The 23,848-nt window shown below is 39.5% G+C and overlaps 1 protein-coding gene across 1 annotated transcript in view; it reads left to right on the forward strand.

Moving 5' to 3' along the window:
- The window catches only part of PCSK1 (proprotein convertase subtilisin/kexin type 1), a 29,512-nt gene extending 13,166 nt beyond the window's left edge, over window positions 1-16,346 (forward strand). Inside the window, exons 7-14 of the mRNA XM_054003973.1 lie at window positions 850-1,022; window positions 3,154-3,366; window positions 4,453-4,553; window positions 6,896-7,129; window positions 8,275-8,432; window positions 9,929-10,062; window positions 11,680-11,841; window positions 13,359-16,346. Coding sequence (XP_053859948.1) covers window positions 850-1,022; window positions 3,154-3,366; window positions 4,453-4,553; window positions 6,896-7,129; window positions 8,275-8,432; window positions 9,929-10,062; window positions 11,680-11,841; window positions 13,359-13,721 — 1,538 coding nt within the window. The 3' untranslated portion in view covers window positions 13,722-16,346. The remainder of the gene's footprint in view (window positions 1-849; window positions 1,023-3,153; window positions 3,367-4,452; window positions 4,554-6,895; window positions 7,130-8,274; window positions 8,433-9,928; window positions 10,063-11,679; window positions 11,842-13,358) is intronic.
- The last annotated feature ends 7,502 nt before the right edge of the window (window positions 16,347-23,848 follow it).

The following is a 23,848-nucleotide window of genomic DNA, read 5'->3' on the forward strand; positions in this document are numbered from 1 at the left end:
GTAGCAGACCCACTTCAGAGCTGTGGCTTCGCACAGCAAAGGATCCAGTGCAGATGAACCACTGCCTGCACCTGAATTTTAAGTACCACTGTGTTCAGGCTTGCTCTGAAGGAGATTAGATCATGCAGCTCCTAATAAATTGTTAATGACTATATATCTTTGGATTGCTCACAGCAGAAGAAAATGAGGCAGTAGAAAAACAGTGAGATTTTTTTCCTGTGGTGGAGATTGAAGAGCTGGTGAAATTGCAGTGTCACAGAGACAGCAAAACCTTTAATGACTGTTAGGGACAAATGCTTTGGTCAGAACATTCAGAACTACATCTTTGAACTAAAACTCTTTGAACTCTTACAGATAAAAGTAATGTTGGTAAAACCTATTTAATTTCAGTGGCATTTTAGCAGTTGGAGAAGTCTTTGTTGCAGATCTAAGAGAGAAGAAGGAGGAAGAAAGAGAGAATGCAATAGGAAAAAAACAGGAACAGTAAGCAAGACGTCTTCTTTGGTCTTTGTAGAAGGAGAGGAAAAAGTAAATAAGAAGCTAAGAAGATTTCAAGGATTTTTTTTTTTTTTTTTTTTTTTTTTTTTTTTTTTTTTGTAGAGAAACACTGAGCTTTGCAAATAAAGTCTAACTGTACTGTTTTACACTGACAGGAGCTGTCCTCAATACTTTTTATGTGAACAGCAGTTGGCTGTGGTTGCAGTACTTATGGCTTAATTTTACTGGAAACATTAAACCCAGTTAACTAAGACAAGGAGGAGGGAACAGAAAGTAAATCCACTCTGCTTCTTTTTTTTTTTTTTTTTTTTTTTTTTTTTTTTTTTTTTTTTTGTTTTTTTTCCTGTGAAGGTATACGAATGCTGGATGGAATAGTCACTGATGCTATTGAGGCCAGTTCAATCGGTTTCAATCCAGAACATGTGGATATTTACAGTGCAAGCTGGGGTCCCAATGACGATGGTAAAACTGTGGAGGGACCCGGGAGACTGGCACAGAAGGCCTTCGAGTATGGGATAAACCAGGTACTATACTTCAGGAAAAAATAAAGCAAAAACTTTGGCAGAGAAGAGAGTTTTAAAATGGTTGATACCAGAGAAGAAATGAAAATAGTTTGTGCTGTCTTTGCTCAAATATATTTGAATGGACACAGTGTATTTTAATAGTACAGGTGAGAGAAATTTCCAGCCAGAAAGGACTTTTGAGAAAACAACATTAGGGCTTTCTAAACTAGTTTTTAGATGCTAATCTCCATGGATAAGTTTTTTTTTTTTACTTCCTTAATTTTGATGCCTTGGTCTCACCCTACACCCACCCTTCTCTGCTGCTTGTTTTACACTGAACAGATTGGATTTCTGCGCTGAAAGCCCATAAAATTTAATACAAAATTCCTGCTTCATGAATATTTTGCTATGTGAAATAGTGATGCATTTTAGCACCCTGTGGATGAGCTGTATTGTACTAATTGCATTAATTTATAAATTGGTGCATGTCACAATCCAATTAAAATGCAAATAGTACAAATGCATGATGAGGAGTACTGGGAGCAATATTTTTATGGGTTTCTGTTTTTTCATGTCACACTCTTTGGATCTGTTGGATGATAAATAGGGTGCAAACCGAGAGCTGCCAGGAATTTATTAGTGAACTATTCTAGCTCTTGCCAGTGAGGTGAGAAGATATCTAAAGATGGACAGGTACTAATAAAGAGAGGAAGGCTGAAGAATAGAGCGGAGAAGAGAGAAATAGCTTGAAGGACAAGCAAATAGAAAATTTTGGATAAAGGGCAATTAACATGAATAGGCAGAAGGAGAAAATGAGAGAACAATTTAAATGCTGACAGCTGACAAAGATACTCTGAGAGAATAATGGAGATAAACAAGAGAGCTTGTAGCAGGTTATGTGCCCATAGGTAGGTAGCAAGAGAAGAGGGGGAATTAAAGGTGAAAATTAGGCAATAAATATTAATTGGTCTTACTCTGAAAAAGCAGGTTCTTTGGTGGAGGATTTTTTTTTTCAGCTTCTTTTCTTTCTAATGGGGAACAAATTTACCTGTTTGTCTCAGGATTCAAGGATTCCTTTTGCAAAGGTCTGTCTGGTTTCCATTCTGCTTAAAGTCAGCCAGTGCTGGGATTGACAACAGCTCTAATCCCTGGATCCTTTTCACTGCTGCCCTGGTGAAGCACCTGGGCACAGGCTTAACCTGAAGAACCAAGGAAGTGTTACCATCACTCTAAGTGAAATCAGAGCAGGTGCTGGGATACACCAGTGCTTTTCTGGACTGCAGAAAAGCAGTCTCAAAGATACTTTGTTCTCAAAGATACTATATAATTTTCTGTAGTTGATGCGGCTTGCCTTTACAAATTTAAAACTTGTATCACAGACTACATTTTATTTCTCTTTGCTTTTAATGTTTTAAGTGCTGCAAATATCATTTGCATAAATAACTTAAAATCTCACCTGAGTGGAATGATAAAAAAAAAAAAATTGTATTCCAGCTGCTGTGGAATATTAAATGTGCATATATTAATCATGAACAACACAAGAAATTCTGCTTGTAACATGAAACATATTTTTTGTCTCTGAAGAGTGAGTAGAGCTTAAGACTGCATAGTGATGCATGTTTCCTCCGTGATAGTTGTCATGTTTTACATGGTTATGCCTGGAGGCTGGTGATGCTGACCCAGGGATCTGTGAGAGAAGGGAGGGTTTTCAGTGTCCATCACTCATAGGATGAGTGATAACCCATACCTCTGTGAGTACAGGAAAGGAAAATTAAATAACCCCTGATAAACATGCCAAAAATTTTTTTAAAGGCATTTTTTTCTAGAAATGGTAAGTATAAAACAGCAGCATGTGGAAAAATTTACTCATTGAACACAGACTCTGTTTTTAACTTGAAAACCTGAGGAAAGCTGCTGTATCAGGAACACTAAACCAAGCCTCTGATATTAAGAGTTGTGCTGTAGGGTAAGCAGTGGGATGTTGCAAACAGCTGGTTTATTCTGTCTCTGTCTTCTACAGTGCTTATGGAAATTGCTCCTCTTCTATGTTTGCTGTATTAGGCTTTTTGGGGAAAGGAGCTGTTAAAGATACATTGTGAGATTTGCAATCTCTTTGATAACTGTTCATTTCCTTTTTCATTTTTTCCCTGAGGGTCGAAATGGGAAAGGCTCCATTTTTGTGTGGGCTTCAGGGAACGGAGGTCGTCAGGGTGACAACTGTGACTGTGATGGTTACACTGATAGTATCTACACCATCTCCATTAGCAGTGCTTCTCAGCAAGGGCTTTCTCCCTGGTATGCAGAGAAGTGCTCTTCAACTCTGGCCACAGCATACAGCAGCGGGGATTATACTGACCAAAGAATTGTAAGTTGCTTTTACCAGTTTCAGAACAAACACAAAGGTATGATCTATGCAAATAATAAACAAAACCTGTTAAATGCTTGGCTTCGAGTGCCTGCTTTGTGTTATGTGCTTAGTGCTTTTGTCTGGAAAATGTAAGTGATTTGTAATCCAAAAAGTGATTGTATTCCTCTATTCTTCTAGCATAAAGCAATGATTGAACAAAATCATTTTGTCGATGCAGTTAAATCAACATGCTGAATTTGTCTGCAGTTTGTGAGCACTGTTTGTGTATGAAAGTGGTCTCTGCATGGTTGGATATGGCACTATTCTTCACATAGGGCAAATGAAGAGAGATTCAGAGTAAAAAGAAAACCTGTGATGTCAGGGCTGCTGTTATACCTTGTTATTACATTTTTTAAGACAAGAGACAGCAAGTACAGTGCCTCCAAATCTTCCAAACTTGGCAAGCAGGCATACCAGTCTGTGTGCCTTCCTTAATTATGCTGAAGAATATTGCTGTGGCACAATAATGTTGAAATATTTGTAATTTCTGTCCAGCCCTGGTAGATGCTAATTTTACAATACTGATGGGGATTAAAACAGTGTCATTCCAAGTTAGCCTGGATATCAGGCTTTACTATGTGGCTTGTCTTTATAGTCAAGATTTAGATAAATGAGCTGATGAATTTGGTGTTTATTCATTGCAAATTATAGTTCTTCTGCTGAAGAGGGAGCAGAACACCAATGCTAATCCTATGAGTAATTTCCTAGTAAGCAGTAATTTTGAAAGTTCTAGGCCCAACACAATGATCTGTTTTCATGAATCACCAGTAAGCCTGAAACACTTATTGTGAAAAAATAGACTAAAATAAGATATTCAGAGTGGGAGTATTGTGTTCCAACAAAAAACGTTTTGATACTAAAATTATAGTTGAAGTAAAAAGAGTGGATTGAAATATGAACAGATTTAAACACTCATCAGATTTCTTCTGCTGGTGAGGAGTGTATTAATACACACCAAGTAAGGGACATACAGTTACATTTGTGAGTGTGGACATGACAGTATTTACAACTGTTTATGTTTTTTTTTTTTTTCTTTTCTGTCAGACAAGTGTTGATCTTCACAATGAATGTACAGAAACTCACACAGGGACCTCTGCATCCGCACCTCTGGCAGCAGGAATTTTTGCTCTGGCGCTGGAAGCAAAGTAAGATGTCACAGCATGACCTTTGAAACTTCTTTCTCTCAACCACCCCACTGCATTACCCAAAATGCCTGTTTTAAGAGGCACTACCTCATACTGGAGCTCCACTTTTGTCAGTCAGACCTGTACAGGCTGATGACTAAAACTAAGCAGCTACTTGCCCCAACACCTTCCTAGAAAAGCAGAATCAATGTGAATAAATCATGACCATTGAGGAGTATTTAGTGTATTGGAAACAGCATCTACTGATTTCTGATCAGATGCACCTAAAAGTGAGGGTGCACCTGGATTCAGGAAAATGTGATTTGAAGACAATAGGCTGCAGGAGTTTAAACTAAGCCTCAGCCAATTTACAGAAGATTTTCTGCCAGTGATGAGGCACAAAAGAGAAGGTGCCCAAGCTTGTCTGTCAGAGCAGGCAGGGAGCAGCCAGGTTTGGATCCTGTAGGGCAGGTAGTCAGAATTTAGGCCTTGGGGAAGCTAGGAAAGGACAGGACAATGATTTTTTTTTCACAGAAAGTACTTTAGGCAGTAGTGAATAGGTTTAATGCTTGTATGGTGTAGATTCAGCTCAATTTTCTACTGCACACCCCTTTGGTGACATGAGCCTATATTACATATTAGATATTAAAAAATAGATATTTTAAAGGGTAGCGTGAATCACAGATGGAATCAAATAGCCAGTTTTCAAAGCCCAGGTCCTAAAAAAGATGGGTGGGAAATTCTAGTATTGCTATATTGTCATGGTTTGACATTGGCGCAATGCCAGCGCCCCTATGAAAATACACCTTCCCAAATAAATGCTGTGAGATGTTATCAGGAACACAGCAGAGCAAGCCCAAGCTTAATAACAAAGGAAAAAAACTTTATTAAACTACTACTACTATAGAAGACACACAAATTAAATCTAGGATGAGGGCCCTCTAAAACACCCCTCCTCTTCCTAATTTCTAAAACAACCACCATGAAACATCACCTGGGATTCCTGATCAAATTACCACCCTTCAGATAATCAATACTCAGTCCATCAAGGGAGAGAGAAGTCTCTCTTGCGCCATAGACCCCCCCAGGAAACACAGTTGCCACCTCCTGTGTTTCCATGTCACACATGGCAACTGCTTGGAGAAAATCTGCCAGTGTGACACTCTCCTTTCCACGTCACAGTGCTCTCACCACCGTGCATGGACAGACTGCTCATAGGGCTCCTTTAAGGATGCTTTGCCACGGACCCAAAGATACAACAGTTCAGCTTCTCATCTTGGGACTACAGTCCCCCCCATTTTCCCCTGGGGCCAAGGGTCCAGGAACAGAGATCATCTTCTTTCTGAAGACAGAGGGCATCACCATTCTCTTCTCAGCTTTCCTCTGTTCTTGCCATTCCTGTGGTGTTAGAAGCTGAAGCAGGTCTCCTTGGGTCACCACTGCATCCCCCTAAAATGCAGTCTCTATTGCAGGAGAATTTGGTTCAGTCTCTGGCTAACAAGAAAAGTCCAGCCAAAAGCTACTTCATCATCTCCTCCCACCTAAAAATTTCTTCTTCTAACATCTCAGGTCCCGGACTGTCTCTCTTCCACTACAAATCAAGGAGGAGTAATATTTTACAAAGCCCTCATTTTCCGGAAAGGGTTAAAAGTTCAGACTCCCTGGACAGCTGAAATCTCTGTCCAGCATCCCGTCTCCCACGCTGGGCATCATCCCCCCCCTTTCTCCTTCTCCTCTGCCAGCAAATCTCCAGGTGCCGTCAGGCTCTCTGTCACTTTCCCTCTGGGAGGAGGACAAAGGCATCTCCGCTTCTCTCCACCCTTCCGTCCACAGGAGCTGGCTCGGTTCCAGACCTTCAGCCCCTCGGCCTACCTGGACAAGGCTGCATGGCTTCCCCTCCCCCACCCAGCCCGTGCCTGGGTGGGGGAGAGTCTCACTGCACTCTCTGACGACCGGAACCAAAGAGAGAGCTCCCTCTCTTTGGAGGTTAAAAGCAAGAGTTCTTGCTTTTAACCCCCTGTGTTCTCAGAGGTGTGTCCATACTTTCAGTGGTCACTCCAGGTGCCAATATCCAAACCTGACCACTGATTGGTTTGACCCAACTTCCTGAAAAAAAATTCACTTCCATGTCAAACCACAACATATATTTAAATGCCTGAATTGTTTTGAAGGATTGGACTCTACTCTTGCTAGATCCCTGATCTTCATGGACACAGAAATCTTGTCTGCCCAGAGAAGTGCAACACGCTCTGTATTCTAAAACAGTGGGATGCTACATGCATTCAAAGCACGTTCTGTTTTAGTCTAGTAATTGATAGAAAATGTAGCCCTGAAAAAACTAATCAGGAACATTTTCCAAACAGCCCAGATCTAACGTGGAGGGATATGCAGCACCTGGTAGTGTGGACCTCAGAATATGATCCACTGTCTGGAAATCCAGGATGGAAAAAAAATGGAGCAGGCCTGATGGTCAACAGCCGATTTGGGTTTGGGCTACTCAACGCCAATGCCTTGGTGGATTTAGCTGATCCCAAGAGCTGGAAAAGTGTACCAGAAAAGAGAGAGTGCATTGTCAAAGACAAGAGCTTTGAACCCAGGTAAGGATTTGCATTACCAGTTACCAAGCTGGTGCCTATTGTAACAAAGCCTGAAGGATCATAGGCTTCACCGACTGCTCTGAACAAGAATAAGTGACTTCTTTTCATTCATTTAGTTTTGCCAGAATGTATTCCCCACAGGCAGGCAAGCAGCATTGCTTCTTGGTTTGTTTTTTTAGTGAAAGACTGATGGAAATCACTTGCATGAAGCCTTAACAAAGACTAAGATTATTATGTCTGCTTGTGCAGACAGTATATGAAAGAATGATGCTGTGAGGCTGAGCCTAATCAGGAAGGCTGTGAATTTTTAGACAACCATCAGAAGACAGATTAAAAGATACTGATGTCTCACAAAGATTTTTAAAAAATAAAAGTGTCTGTAATGGGTCTTAGAAATTCTTCTCGTGTGACAGGCTTGTATGTGTTGAAATCAGGGTGATATATTGAGCTTTAGTAATGTCTGTAGCATTTTCTTATGATACAAAACTGTGTCAAAGGCTCACTGGAAAGTCTTATCAGCCCCGTGCTAACAGCACGCTCAGCCTGAACAGACAGATTAATTGTCATTAGTCACTGAGCTGGTTAATCAATATGGATATTGAGACTCTTTTTATCTCTATATGTTCGCATATGGATTTTTATCCAGAAAAAAAATCAATTTTAAAGGCTGAAATTATACCATGTGAATGCAACAAAGGTCTGTGCAGAAATATATTGCAGTGTTTCAGAGAGTCACTGCTTGGTAATCTTATTATTTATGCTATTTTACTATCAAATTGTTTTTATGGACTCTGTTGCACAGAATGTTGACCCACTACTGATGTATGCCACACTTGTTCTTCATGTATTTTTATTGCAGTCCTGTATGTTACATTATGAAAACAAAGATCCCATGATACTGAACTTAGAATTATTTATGTGGAGATTTAGATACCCATTCTATTTGGAAGTAAACGGAACTGTGCAGAGAAAGGTATGCAGAATCTCTCTCTGTGCAGAGCATGAACAGGAGACATTACCTTTTTTTGTTGAGCTGGCATTGACTCTTCCTTTGTCATCATTCTGAAATGGCTATTAAACATCTCACTCATGACCAGAATCAAGAGTTCCTGTGGGTAATCAAAGAATTACTTCAATTTTGACAGATTATTAAGAGCAAATGAAGAAGTCATTATTGAAATTCCCACAAAAGCCTGTGAGGGTCAAGAGAACTCCATTGCATCTCTGGAGCATGTGCAGCTCGAGGCAACAATTGAGTATTCCCGTAGAGGTGATCTCCATGTCACTCTGGTTTCTCCATCAGGTATGGGAGGCAAAGACACATTTTGTTTGTTTGCTGTAGCTTGTAACATTTACTTCATTAAAAAAAAAAAAAAAAAAAAAAAAAAAGTGGTTTTCAGTGGTTAAAGAGAGCTAAATATATAATTGGACAAGTCCAGTGAGGATAAAGCATCCAGGGAGCTATAGAGACCCCTCTTCAATCGTCACGTGTTCTGGGTTCTTTTTGTGGAAAGAGATTTGAAAATCATACTTCAGAAAATGAAGAAACAGAACACTTTCGCAGAGGCAAGTGGACCTATGAAGCCTCAGGGCTCCTGACAATGGATTATAGATCAATAATTCTTATCAGACTTCCTGTGATTTAGCAAACTAATGGAAGAACTGAGGATATCTGATTCCCTAGGTTTCATTTCATGCATCTCCCCATAGGTGTATTTAAAAAACCAAAGTGTTTCTGTTAGGCACCTTAGTACAACTGTACTAAATGAGCTAGAATATGGCAAGCTGTCTTGGCAATGTCCTAAAACAACACAAAAAACCCCCTAACCAAACAAAAAAACAAAACCAAACAAACAAAACCAAACAAAACCAAACAAAAGAGATTAAAAATATTATAAACAACTAAGAGTAAAGTCTGTTAGGGAAAAAAAAGACAAGCTTTCACATATGAATTTAAATATCAAGCTGATCTAATTTTTCTGTTTCTAGGTAGCAATCATCAAGTACTGCTGCCTCCACTGCACTATCATTTTGCTTTCATGGTTAAATTGTTTTTCCATTGTTTCTTGCTGCTTTTCTACTTTCCTGCAAAGCATTAGAAGCAAATGTATGTTATTCCTTTTCTGTATTTATGGTGTTACCTTTAAATATATTTAAAAATAGTCACAAGGCTCCCTGGGGCTTCACTGCTCCTTATTATGTAAATATTGCTCCCTTGCTTTTTTCCTTATATATAAACAAGCCAAACAAATTACTCCTGTGCAGCAGAACCTCTTTTGCTGCAGAAATGCTTTATGAGCTGCAGCATTTTTGTAATAATAACAATGCAAAAGCATTTTTTCAGCCTGTTGGAGGACCAGGCTATGACAATATACATCCACTCACAAAAAAAAAACCCCGAAACAGTGATGAAATCATGGTAAGACTGTGGTTTCATAATACTGCACGAGTTTTACCTTCAAAACTTCCATTTCAGAAGTTCCTTAAATGGCTCATCAGTGGGAAAGACTGGTTGTGCCTGACATCATCTCCTTATGCTTCTTTTATGTGCATTCACTACCTTTTCATGCCAGAGATAGAACACTGAACAAGATGTACCTTCTTGGTGTGACCTAACAGCTTGTGCACTCCTAAGCACTGCTGTAAAAATAATTACAGGAGCCACTGCTAAAGGAGGCACTGCTGAACAGTGTATTTTCCAGGTCACCTCTGCTCTAGGCAGTGTGCAAGCTGACAAATATGAAAAGTAGGAACAGGCATTGCATGGGCAATCAGAGTGTTGATCTTGCACCCACACAGGGACCAGCACTGTCTTATTGGCTGAGAGAGAGAGAGACAAATCTCCCAATGGCTTCAAGAACTGGGACTTCATGTCTGTCCACACGTGGGGGGAAAATCCAGCAGGCACCTGGATTTTAAGAATTACTGATATGGTGAGTATGCCTGTATGCTAACTAGCTGTGTTTGGGAGCTAACACAGATCAAATGATCACTCATCACTATAAAGCACGTTTAGTAATGAGCCTTCTCATAAAGCAAGCTAAATTAGGGGTTATTTAAGATATCCAACTGGGTTAAGGATTAAAGAAAAAAGATAGGGTCAGATTTTCTTGTTCTTTACCTACATGCAAATCACCATTCTCATTTCACTGGCATGTACCTGTCAAAAAAAATTCAGGCCTGTGTTTTTCAGACACACATCACCAAAATTAATCACTTGATAAAGTTTTCTGTGATTCTTGGATTGAAATATAAAGCCAAATTAACATATGGTTAACTAGAAATTCTTTTTTGCAGAAAAGAACACAGCATGGATCTAGTCTTCTCTTGGTCCATGTGCAGTTTTCATTAACTGAGAACCTTTTGAATTAATGATTTTTTGGGGGATCTCAGCAACCTATTCTGATGTATGTATTTCCCTAATTTCTTGCTGAGAGTATCTAGTGCTGAACAACATTTAAGGATTAAAGCTAAGTAGTCTACAGATAAAAAATAAATCAGTTTACTAAAACCACCTGGGGATATGGATTACAACAGCCAGACACCAGAATTACGCTGCTTGATAGGCAACTGAAAAATAATTCCCTTCAAAGAGAGAGTGATCAAGCTCACTCATCTCATTGAAGTTGTCTGTTAATAAGCTTGTCCTTAGAGGTCAGATCTTGCCAAAAACTGAAAGCTTCCTGTTAGACACTGAGCCTTCAGCCCCTATTGGCCTCAAATCGTAAACAGGAGGGTATTGCCAAGTGCTGAGCAGATGGACAAGGCACCAGGAGTAAATATTACTATCAGCAGTGTAGTGTTAATGCTGCAGGCTTATAGATAGCCCCATGGTTACAGATATCCCGCTCTTTGAATGTATTTTTATGGAACAAAGTTAAGAAGAGGATTTTGTTTGTAAATTAGCTCTCATTTCAAGTGAGAACTTCCTGAAATTTACAATAAAGCAAGGTTTTTGTCCTCAAGGTATAATACACTCCTCACCTTGTAGGTTTTTGTCTTCTCTGTATTGTCTCTTCCACTTTCTACTTCCACTACTACTTCTATTTGTACTGTCACCAAAATTTATAAATAAACATCTGCTGCTTGCTTCCACACACTGTATTTCAGATTGCTGTTATACACCACATAATAACAAAGAATAGTATTTCACATTATCATTTCCAATGGTAACTTTTACCATTGAATGGTACCAAATTACCAGGGAATGGCCTAGTGAACAAGTTCTAAAAATACAAAATATTACTTCAGTAGCTCCTAGCATTCTGTGTTATGACAAAATTCTATTGATGTTTACTTGATGAATTAATAATTATGTTACATCAAAATGTGAAAATTTTGAGTGGTTAAGCTATTGTATTAAATCCCACATTCTAATATACTCTGTCTCTACTACATCTGGAGCTTTTGTGCTTATGAATCATACTCTATAGGTAGGTATTGAAAGCCTGATAATTTGCTTTGGTCTCTCTTGTGTACTTTGCATTCAAGTGTCTATTTTGCACTTTTATGTCCTGAGAGCCTTTTCTGATGCCACGCTTGTTTTTCAGTCCAGACGAATACAAAATGAGGGGAGGATTGTAAACTGGAAATTGATTTTGCATGGCACTGCTACCCAGCCTGAACACATGAAGCAGCCACGTGTGTATACATCCTACAATGCTGTGCAGAATGACAGAAGAGGAGTGGAGAAGATGACGGATCTTGTAGAGGTAGAGTTATATTACATTTATTCCTTACATGTTTTTCAGTTTATAAGGAAATGTTGGGTTTTTTGGTTGATCTTTGTTTTTTTGGGTTTTTTTTGCCTAGTAAGAAGACACATATTTATTTTGTATTCATTTCATCTAACTCCTGATTGGTTTTGAGTGTATATTGTAATTTTGCCCATGTCAACAACTGATATTTTTATTAGTCTCTGTTTCAAATTGCAAAATGTAAGGAGTTTAGGATGATAACAGGAAATTGCTCCTAAAGCAAAGAACTCTGTGCCTAATGCAGTTGAGTGGTGGAAGGAGGGAGGAAGACACCTCTGACAGACACACTAAATTTACATAATTCTTCTGAGAACGAGTGTCACATTCCAAAGGAACTTTGCCTTCTGGAGTGCTTCCAGTGAGTTTGCAAGGAATTTCAGGAACAAAGGGCTTGACAAAAGTCAGGGACTCACTGATTCAAAAGTTTTGGCTCAGTGGATCTGTTGCTGCCAGATCCTTTAGCACCCCTAAAGGGTGCTGTTTACCCTACAGATAACAGTGCTCTAAAAATACAACATCCTGGGTTTCAGGATGCACAGGACGGTAGTAATGCACATTTTCATAGTGCTTGATTACATCAACAGCATCAGAAAATAATCCCATCACATCAAATTGTCTCCCCATTAAGTAATTAGGACATCCATAAAGCACAGATAGTTTAACCTTCCTCAGACAGGTTATGAAAGGTGGGTGTGATAATGGTCTCTAAATCCATTACATAAACGTCCCCAGGTCTGGTAGCCACAGGCAAGAAAACAAATTGGAAGAAAGTAAAAGTGGATTCAGCAGGTGCTGTAGGAGAAAATGGGTGGACATGGTAAAAATTACATGAACATAAAATGAGTGTTCAGTTAGAAATACAGTTCTAGGTTGAATGAGGAAGCCCTACAGGCATATACTAGTACTGAAATAAGATCATGCCTCTCACTATAGGTTCACACATGCCTCTGTGAACCTATACTTGGGATTAATCTTCCAAGGTCTCCTAGGTATGTGTTATGATCATCCATTTGCCATACTTCACTGTCTTTTTCTCAGGTGAGATCATCTACAGAGAAGGCTTCATGGAAACACTGGTTCTATCCTTTTCCTAAGAGTACAAGGCACAATGCCATCACCACTGCATACATATTTCCCTCATTTAGAGTGCTGTGTCCTGTGGCACAACCAGAAATATCTCTTAAGACTGGGACAAATACTGGTATAAAATGGCGTGTTGTCTCCTGTCAATGTGGAATCTGAATTTATAACTGCCTATATTGTGGGAGGATTTGATATTTATACAGTGTAGTTCGTTCAAAAGTTTGCTTTGGTTGATAACGGTCTGCTTGTTTTCTAGATGCCCAAGTGGCTCCTGAATGAAAAAATAACATTTTCCTACACACAGATGGAGATCACCGACCAGAGCAAGCCTTAATCCAGTCAGTCTTTCATTGACACCTGACCCTTTTTCATGCTAATCTGTGTTCTAGGACCATACCACACTGGAGAGCCTGAGTGAAAAACCCAAGGCCACAGAAGACACCAGCAGCAGCAGTGACAAAGCAGAAGATAAAATCCCATCAGAAGCCATGCTGCATTTACTGCAAAGTGCTTTTAGCAGACAGATGGATCAGAAGCAACTGCCAAAGAAGACCACAAGTGAGAAGTTAAACATTCCATATGAACACTTCTATCAAGCCCTCAAAAAATTGAACAAGCCCTCCCAGTTAAGAGGCTCAGAAGAAAGTCTGTACAGTGACTATGTTGATCTTTTTTACAATGCCAAACCTTACAAGCATAGAGATGATAGACTGCTGCAAGCGTTGGTTGATATCATAAATGAAGGAAATTAACTGTAGGGTATGGCACTGAGTTGGAAATATTCGTTCTCCCCACCTGTAGCTTTTTTTTTCCAAAGTCTGTGTATCCTCTAGTTGTGTGATTGCTGCTTTGATTGCTTCATATTTAATACAAATATCAAGGAAGGGAAAAAACAGGTGTGAGGGGATAAGACAGGAAAATTACACTTTTTAGTATTATCTTTTTTCAAAACCTTTATTCAGAGTAGATTTGCCCCCTCAGGCATGAAATGCAATAGTACTCCCCTGAAAACCCTAATACTCTATTTTAAACAATTTCCACATTACTTATTCTTCCACCCTCTTCACTTAAGCATGCAGTAGGATTCAAAACCTGAATTACCAAGCAGTTTTGAACCAAACTGCCAAAGCTATGGGGATATATTCTCATCCATGGATTTGTCATGAATATTGCAGTCTTTGTTATATTTGTCATTTATTCTGATTTAATACTTGCAGCCAGTACTGCTTCCGTCATAGGTGTTTTGTTCCTTCTCCAAACAATGCTCCCTTGCCCTTCTGTTCTCCTGTAGAGGAAAATCTGGGAGTCTGGGGTTGGACTGGGGCATCAGTGAACACTGATGAAGTTATTCACAATTTAGACTACAGACATAAACACACTAATGAAAAAGAGCCCCCGCTGAGGCATCCCAGACCATGGGATGGCATTCTCTCCAGCAGACTTGGAGCTTACACAAGTGAAGTGCCTGAATTACGAGCCTGGTCTTTCTAGGCCATATGTGTTTAATGAGGACAGAGTCTCACTTCAGAGCACTTGGCTTTCTTTTCACCAGTTATGAATCACCCGATGGAGTATTGATCTATTTGTGTTAATTATATGAGCTTTTGGCTCCAACCTCTTACCTGTGGAGACTCAGTTAGGTCTCCAAAGTAGTACAAAGCTGCCTTCTGAGATGCCTGCATCTGCAAGTAGCCAGGCCAAGTGGAACAGAAAGGCTAGCTGTTGCAGAAAAGTCCACCCTAAGACTGTAAAATTCCTAAAATATCTAGGAAGACAAGGCAAAATTGTCTGAGATTAAAAAAAAACAACAAAAACCTAAGAAGGGTGAGCATGGAATGTAGAGTGGGAGGTAGAGGCAGAGGCGGCTGTCAGAAAGCAACTAGGCTGAGTAACCCCCTAACATTAGCAGTTTTCCACACATACCTCTTTAATGAGAGTCAAAATTATATATTATTTTGCTTCTAATAATTAAAAAAAAAAAAAAAAGCCATGTTGGATGCTCAGAAAAGCTAGGGGATCTAGAACAAGGAAATGAAGATTCCCAGGGGATAGTTATCTCATTGAAGTGCTAAAGAAAACCCAAAAAACTGACTAGTTTTTACTTTTCCTCCTCTTGCCTACTATTGAAATGTGTTTTGCAGACTCTCTATAAATATTTGATTAGATTCTTTTTCACTGTCTATTCCTCAAAATTATGCAAGTGTCTCTTGACAGGAATTTTACATTTTGCTCATAATCCATCAATTCAAATAAAAGTTTTTCAAACTTCACACTAAATCCTGTCATTTAAAGGTAAACCTATTAATTGTAACTAATTAAGTCTTCTGTGGAAAAAAGGACTTCTCTAAAGACAACCTTGAAAATTTTCTTACCAAAATAAGATTTAAAAAACATTCTTTGTGGTGGCTTCATGACTATCTTGGGTTTAGCCTGCCTTTTTGCCAGTTTTAAGGATTCTTTAATGTTCTTCTAGTCAGCAGTTGAAGGATAATATCTCTGCTATTGATTGCTGCTTGTACTGAATCGTTCCCTCTCCACTAAGAAATTTGCTTAGGAAGAGAAGTCATTAAAAAAAAAAAAAAAAAAAAAAAAAAAATTCCTGCAAGTGGTCCAGATCAGAAAGCTTTCCCTTTGCTGTCCTTTCCACGCAAGAGCTTTCTGGCAATGCATAACTAATGAACAAGCAAACCATGAAAATTTCTAATTGCTGCTATTACAGAATGAGAGCACTTATTTTCACTAATGTTTAATTTTCAGAATAGACTCATATGGCAAGGTAAGGGCCACTTTTAGTCCTGTGCAATAAAGCTTAGAGGCTGGTTCCCTCAGATAACAACAAATTTAGCCAGTCCTCATTCAGGTATATTACAGTGAGGAAAGTACTAACAACAATCCATCAGGCCTTGAAAGAAATGTTCAGGTTAAAAGGGTGGGAAACAAAAGACCCTCCTCTGTTTTAAGATCAGTTCCTATGCTGTAGCCAAAGTTTCAACAGATGACAAGTTTAAAATCTCTCTTTTGAATGTTTCCAACCCAGATCAGCTTGTACAGGAGTTAATTATTTTTATTGTTAGTCTTTCCTTGGTGCCTGTGTGGGTTTTGTGAAAAATGTAAAAGTAAAAAAAGAAGTTTTCTCTCAGAATTTTAAATTATATTTTCGTTACAGGTATTTATAATATAGCAAAGATTTTATTGAACAGACAGAATTTTAAAAGGCATAATAAATTATATTGAAGAACCAGATTTTTTCTTGAGAAAGAGACAATTTCATCCAATAAATGTATTTTTAAAAGGCATGTTACAACAGCAACTGCAACATGTATGTGATGCGATGTTAAAATTTGTCTACTAGTAGCATAATACAATGTGTTAGCAGAGCTCAGTGTGTGGTCTTAACATTTGTAAAGAAAACAGTAAGATAAAGTCAAGTTATTGACTTAAAAGGAATGGGAAATTGAGTTTAGAATGAAAAATAATGGCTTGGGGAAATAACCAGGATTGGGTGGAAAGAAATGTGGAATATATTGAAAATGAGGGCTTTCAAGGGATCTCTTCAGCAGTATTACTCACTTGTTCCCTTCTCACAACAGCAGCCAAATAAGGTTTACTGTGGACATCACTGACAGCAGCACTGTCTGTAATTCAGACAGTTAAAAGAATTCTGCCTATTTAATACACAGATGTGTGTGTCAGAGGCACTAAAATGAAGTAATGAAGCAAAAAGAGTCAGGGGGTCAAGGTAAGCACATGGGTCTTCACTTCCTTGCATGAAAACAGCTGAAATAATCATTGTTCCCTCCACCACTACTCACATTTCAAGCCAGCAGAGAAACAAGCCCTTAAAGCCTTGTACACTGTACCTAGTGTACTACCAACTCAATTACAAAATCTGCTTTGTCAAATGCCCTAAGGATAATTAAAACACTCTTAATGTGATTTCAATGGATACATTCCCTTATGAGAGAAATACTTACGGTAAATGTACACAGAAAATGGATTTCTGAAGAAAACAAAGAAATCTAAGCCTAAATTACAGCCAACTACCTAGCTTCCACACTGAACAGTATATTTTCTCTCAAGTTGACTGGGTTTTGAAATGCTGCATTTGAACTTTTACCTTCACCAGCTTTGAGTTTTCCAATCAGAGTTTCTGATAAGTCACATCTTGTAACTCCAAACTTGTTAATTTAGTTTTCAAATGAAGTGTCCTCTTTCTTACCTCTCCCTCTCCTCTTCACTCTGAAAACAAACATAAGCATTTTCAGTAAACACAAGGCTAATTTAAGAGAGAAAAGGGGGGCCTTACAAATAAAATGCAAGCTCTAGTATTTCTTATTGTATTATCTTAGTGTCATAGATTAAATGAAGAGCATAGTCTGTTTGTTAAAAGAGCACATTCACTGGAAGGGGAAACACCTGATTGTTGCTTTTTTTTTTGTGTGTGTGTAGATCACACTGTGGAGGTGGCAGTCACAATTAACTCCTTGTGCATCAGAGCAACAGGAGGGACTGCACTGTCCCTGAGAGCCTCCTTCTGCAACATTAAGCCAGCCTCTGCCACTGCAGTTTTCCAAACATTACAAATCCAAGGAAACTTGGCATCTGAGTTAGTACAGCTCTGAAAATAATTATAGAAGAAAAATTACAGGGAGAAAAATAAAGAGTTATTATACAAGACTGAGTACCTGTGCAGCCTAAACCTTTTCTGTTTGATCAAGTATTTCCTTTCAGGAAGTCCATTTTCAAAGCTCTGAGGAGCCATTCTATTCACAGCAGCATTTTAGAAAAGGAAAACTCTAGAAATGTGTATTTTGTTCGGAATCAATTGGCTATCTGCAGACTGCAGACTGAAAAGGTTGAAACTCCAACCACTCTAGGCACTAATAAAGCTGATTTCTGTGAACATTCTTCTATTTAATTACACAAGTAGCCATTAAAAATATCACGTCTCCTACTGGTATTGTGAGATGAATGTAACCAGAAAGAATGAGAAATTTTGTTTCTAGCAATGCACTAAATGCCTACTGGAAAAAAAAAATATATCTAATATTTTCCAAGTCCCTAATAAACCTTCTTTATTAGGGAGACAACACTTGCAGATCCCCTGACAAGCATCTTACATTTGGAGACCTTACTAAGATACCAGAGAAAAATAAATAGATAATATATGAAAGTGGGTGGTTATCAGGAAAATATATCTTAATGTTTATATCATTTCAGCTATATGACTGCCTCCAATCAAATGTAGCTAAGCATATATCTCTTTCTTTCTGATGTCATATTCTTTCCCTAAAACAAATGAATTGGCTGCTATTGCATGCAGCATTTTGTTTGACTATGGCCACATTATCAGCCAGTGTTTCAAACCATAAACATGCAGCACAATGCAGCGCCATATATTCTGATAAGGAAGTGCACATAAGACAAGGGGCATGCAGCTCTGTGTGTACTGCTGTACAAAGGGCTCATGTGAAATATTTCCATAAAGGCTGGACAAAGAGAAGAGCCAAATGCCAACCCCATTAGACCCAGAGAATTAATTCCCCTCTTCAGAATAACATTGGTGGGGTGCAGAGCACCACGAACATCTGGGATGTCAGGACGAAGTTTGGCGCCATAGTTCAAAAGGGAGCTCAGCTACTTCTATCCTTATTCACTGTTCATGAGAGACATATTAAAAACTGAGGATTTCGAATGAACTCTCAGCTATGAGCTTCTCCTCTTTTACACTGTATTTCTATCACCTCACTTCACAGAGGTGCACCATCCTTGAAAGAAAGTTTTCTGAAAATACCAGTAGTTATTAAAAACACCACTTCATCCATGAGTTTCAGGCATCAAGCTATCTGAATGTAGTTCATTGCTTACACTTTTACGTAGAAAAATACACACATGTGCACATGTAACAACTCCATGTACAACTGCATGCAAAGTCTCTTTGATGCTGGAATGTAGCAATTCTTAGCAGGAACAGCAAGAAGGAAGAAGATGCAGCACTAATTTGGTAAAACAGTGTTTAAAGGTAAATTGAAGCTTGGATTTTCCACCATAGTAGTATTAATAGCGCAGGTTGTTTTGGAGTGGGACAGAAGAGGAAGGGACATTTGCTTGTTTGGTCCCTTTAGCAATTGGGTGTGAAGAATTTCCCAAAGAATTCTGTATTTTTGCAATTGATCTAACAGAAAAATAACTCTACTCTTATAATGCAAAAGATAGTCATAACTCTGCAGGGGGCTTTGAACAGTTTAGACAGTTAAACATTGCTGGCTTTGTATTGGGCTCTGCAAACACTGGATCTTGAATCTCTAGCAAAAACATTGCAGGTGTGTATTGGGCTCTGCAAACACTGGATCTTGAATCTCTAGCAAAAACATTGCAGTCAAAATTCTTTCAAGACTTTGAGGATCAAATTTGAAGCTTTTCAGGAAGAAGTATTCATAATACCTTGAATATTTATTTGTATTTACTTTAAAATTAATAGACATAGCCTCCTCTAGAGTGTCTATAGGTTCCAGAGGTCATTCTGAGTCACACTACGGAGGAGACAATGTGTCTCCAGATGTGTACAGCAATTGTGAATCACACTCTTCATTCAGACAATGAATTTATGTGTCTACAGTTAGGCAGTGTTAACGTTGCCTTCATCCCTTCCCCCTTCTCACTCCCAAGATGGTGCTGAGCCATGCTGAGTCCACCTTTTGTAAAGCTGGGCTGAAGCTCTTGTGTGTGTTCAGACAATGGAGCACTCCAGTCCACCGATGGCTACAGAAAATTTGCAAGGATCTTCCATTGCTGTTCTAGATTGTCTCTGAAATTGGATTGTTCTCTTTCCTCGACCCCACAGGCTTGAGAAAAATCAATTCAGAAAACAAAAGGCATTCTTCATTTTAGCAAGTCGTTAAAGCACAGGCTGCGTGTGGTGCAAAAACATTAGGCCTACACTTAATCCTATTTACTTGCTTAAATCAGTCTCCTGTCCTGTTCTGTGTGTGGGATCAAGCACCTCCCTGAACACTTGGCTGAATCAGAAAGGATTATTCTTGCATGGTACTTCTGCATGGAACAGGGGGGATATGATGCTAAAGTTCTGCTCAATTACTGCAAATACCTCCTTGCAATCCTATATTGAGTGTGTGAGTCACGCCTGGAATTCCATACACTGTGCCACCAAGTCTCATGAGCTGCTTACATTGCAGTGTACTGGGTTTCAACCTGGCATGGTGAATCACCTTCCCTCTGGGAAATGCGTGCAAAACCTTCTTTATTAGGGAAACAACACGTGCAGATCCCCTGACAAGCATCTTACATTTGGAGCCCTTCCTTCCACACAGGATAACTTAATGTCCTTAAGAAACATGTCAGATGTTCAGGGATTTCACACCTGTGTGACCTTACTCTTCTTTGGGAGCTCAGGGAATACTCTCCATTTATAAGAAGCTAGACCATGTGTAGAGTATTATAACAATTAATTTCTTTTCATATTATGGGGCTGTACAGATGAATCAAGATTGAGGAACAGTCAGAAGATAGATTTCTTGTTATTAATTTTGAGTAATTCTGCAATGCTTACTCTGAATGCACTCACACACCCGAGAAATTAAAACAGATGACAATTATTTGACTTGGGCGTTATTCCACAGCAGTTGAAAAGAAAGAGATGGCAGTTTGGAAACAGAGCCAGGCAAGAAGGAGCGCATTTTGTGCATTTTGTGCTTTTCCATTCTCTTTATTCAAACAGCTTGTTACAGTACCCTGGCTTCAAAGGACAAATTTTAGAGATCTTTCTGCTGCTCATGCTGATGAGTCAGATATGGTTTGTTTTGTGACAGAATTAATTGCTTTCTTGATCTCTCATGTCTCTCTTTCCTATCAGAAGTCTAATTATAAAATCCAAAGCCCAGCATCTCCAGCTATTCAAGGTTCATCCGCTCTGCAGCTTGTGTTAATGAGCTTGGTTCTTTGAATTCACCCCTGTAATTTTTTACTAGCTGAGAGCCTATGCCATTATCTATTTCTGGGAGCAGTCATCAACATGAACTTACCTTTAGAGATGATGACAGTTTACCTTTCTCAGAAAAGCTAATGGCAATTTCCTCAGCTCAGCTTGTTGCACTGTTCAAAAACACTACAGACACCTATGAGAAGCATGATCACCACACACCATTCTTGCTGATGGAAGGGTCTGTCTTTGCAGAAACTTTTAAAGGAAGCAGAGGGAAGGAGGGGCCCAACTTTCCTTGTCTTTCAGTGGCGTCTGAGAAGCTAAACCCCTTCGGATATATTTTAAAACCCAGCCAATATTGCACTTCCCTGGAACAAAATATCCATGCATGGATTTCCAACTGCGATTAAGCACTGTACCAAGTTGAATGTTCTGTTAGCTCAAAGTAAAGGCTCAGCTTCCAAATATCTTTGCAGTGTTTGCACCTGCAATGTGTGGAGTCATACAATTATTTTCCCTGTGTGTGGGAGTAAGAGTGGAAGAGGAAAAGATTTGATTTACTTCATTGTGTGTAGCATTGCACCTGATGTCTATATCACCCTGCTCTATCATCTCCTCCTTTCCTGAGTCACAAGTGGAGCTCTTCAGCTCAGGCACTTGGTTTTCATCAGCACAATGCTGTCCCTCAGTAATAACCAAATGATGAAAAAGATGAATGGCCTCCTGGGATTTAGACATTTAAAAACAGCAAGGATTTTGCTTCATAGAGGCTGCCCTCAAGCCTCTTAGCCTTCACCCTCTGTGAAGGGCATTTTTGGTGAAGTGAAATTAATGACAAAACATTATCTCATACATTTAATTCTCATTGCCATCACTTGGATTCTACACATTGTTAACAAGATTTGCAGGTCCCATAACATGTGGGTATATGATGGCTCTCCTGTAGATTCCAAAGCAGACCCCAGACAGTAGCTAACCTGGAAAAAAAAACAAATCCTCAGGACCAGAAAGTTGTAAAACAGCCAAAGCTGTTGGATTTGAAACAGAACTACCCAGCCTGAAGGTAGTGGTCATTGTCCTCTAGAATTACCAATAATATACACAAACAAGCATGGATATATCTCTACATCAATCAGTGGAAAATGCACAAAGGTAAGCATCACCAACTGCTCTCTTGAGTAGCATTTATTTTCCTTTGGTAACAATGCTTCACACTTCTTTGTAGACAGCAAATGGAGACCAGAGTGGCAGAGCCCTCCTGTTCCAGCGGCTGTCATGGTTTTTAACTTTTTCCAGCCCACAGGTGGCCAGGAGAAAGACCATAGAATCATAGAATCATGCCGAGTTGGAAGGAGCCCATCAGGATCATTGAGTCCAAGCCCTGGTCCCAAGCAGGACATCCCAAGAGTCACACCATGATCCTGAGAGAGGTCTCCAAATGCTTCCAGAACTCTCAGTCTTGGTGAAACATAAACTTTAAGGGATTTAGAGATTTTAGAGAAGCTAAGATTTTAGTTAGAGATAAGCCTTACTAGAGTTAATTAAACTAAATGAGTAGGCCTTGACGAAGTTAAGAGTTAGCAGTTAACTATTAATTGATTGCTTGTCAACACAATGTTTAGTTAGCTGGGTTTATAACGAAGAATATAGAAACTGACTACTAGCTTTTAGGAACATAAGACAATTGTGGGCCTCCTCTGTTCTGAAACCAACTGAAGACAGGGAATGGGAGTTCTACCAAGGTTCATTTGTCATATTTGCATTGAAAAGGTAGAAAAGTCAGAATGAGGAAAACTTCATTTACTTCCTCATTTTGGGACCCCTCCCCATAAAAGGGACCACCGACCCATTTCAAGGAACAAACTACGCATGCTTAATAGCTTTTGGAATGATTAGGATATGAAGTGAGGAATGGGATGTACTAAATTATGAATATGTATTTGTATTTTGGGTATTCAATTCTTGTGTGAATAAAAGGACTTGTAATCATTTGAAAGGTGCGGTGTGTATTTGGGAGTTATCCCACACGCTGCCCGGCGTCGCAATAAACATACACTTTCTAACTTTAAACTGTTAGAGAGTTTTTATCCGTCACAGTTGGTTATCAGTACTAGATCAATATCCATATTTTTTTAATAAATCATTGGTGCCATGACCACTGCCCTGGGGGTGCCTGTTCTAGGGCCCAACCAATCTCCTGGGAGAAAATCTTTCCTGACATCCAACCTAAACCTCCCCCTGCTCAACTTCAGGCCATTTCCTGGAGTCCTGTCACTGGTGTCAGAGAGTGAGCAGATTGTTGCCTGTCCTCTGCAAAGATGTTGGAGCCCTAATGAGGTCTCCCCTCAGTCTCCTCCAGCTGAACAGACCAATGTCCTCAGAAACTCCTCCTAGGGCTTCACCTTCAGGCTCTTCATCATCCTCATGGCATCCTTTTGTCTCTGACGGTTTAATGTCATTTTTATACTGTCATGCTCAGAACTGCACGCAATATTCCAGGTGAGGCTGCCCCAGCCCAGAGCAGAGCAGGACAATCCCTCCCTGGCCCGGCCGGCCATGCTGGGCCTGGTGCCCCTAGGACAGGGGTGTCTCTCCTGGCTCCAGGGCACTGCTGGCTCATGTCCAACCGGCCATCAAACAGGATCTCCAGGACCATCCCAGGGCAGAATCCAGCACCTTCCCTTGTGGAACCTCACACTGGTGGTGATTGTCCAGCCCTTTAATTTGTCACGGTGGCCTCTGCAGAGCCCCTTTTCTTTTGAGGCAGTCAGCAGCTCCTCCCAGCTTAATGCTGTTGTCAGACTTAGTGTTCCTTCCAGGTCTGCATTCAGGTCATTTGTGAAGATGTTGAAGAGAACCTGCCCTAAGATGTAGCCCTGCAAAACCCCACTAATGACAGGTCACCAGTCTGATGTTACCTGATTCTCTATAACTCTT

Source organism: Vidua macroura, chromosome Z (assembly GCF_024509145.1).
Source record: "Vidua macroura isolate BioBank_ID:100142 chromosome Z, ASM2450914v1, whole genome shotgun sequence".
Classification (NCBI taxonomy): domain Eukaryota; kingdom Metazoa; phylum Chordata; class Aves; order Passeriformes; family Viduidae; genus Vidua; species Vidua macroura.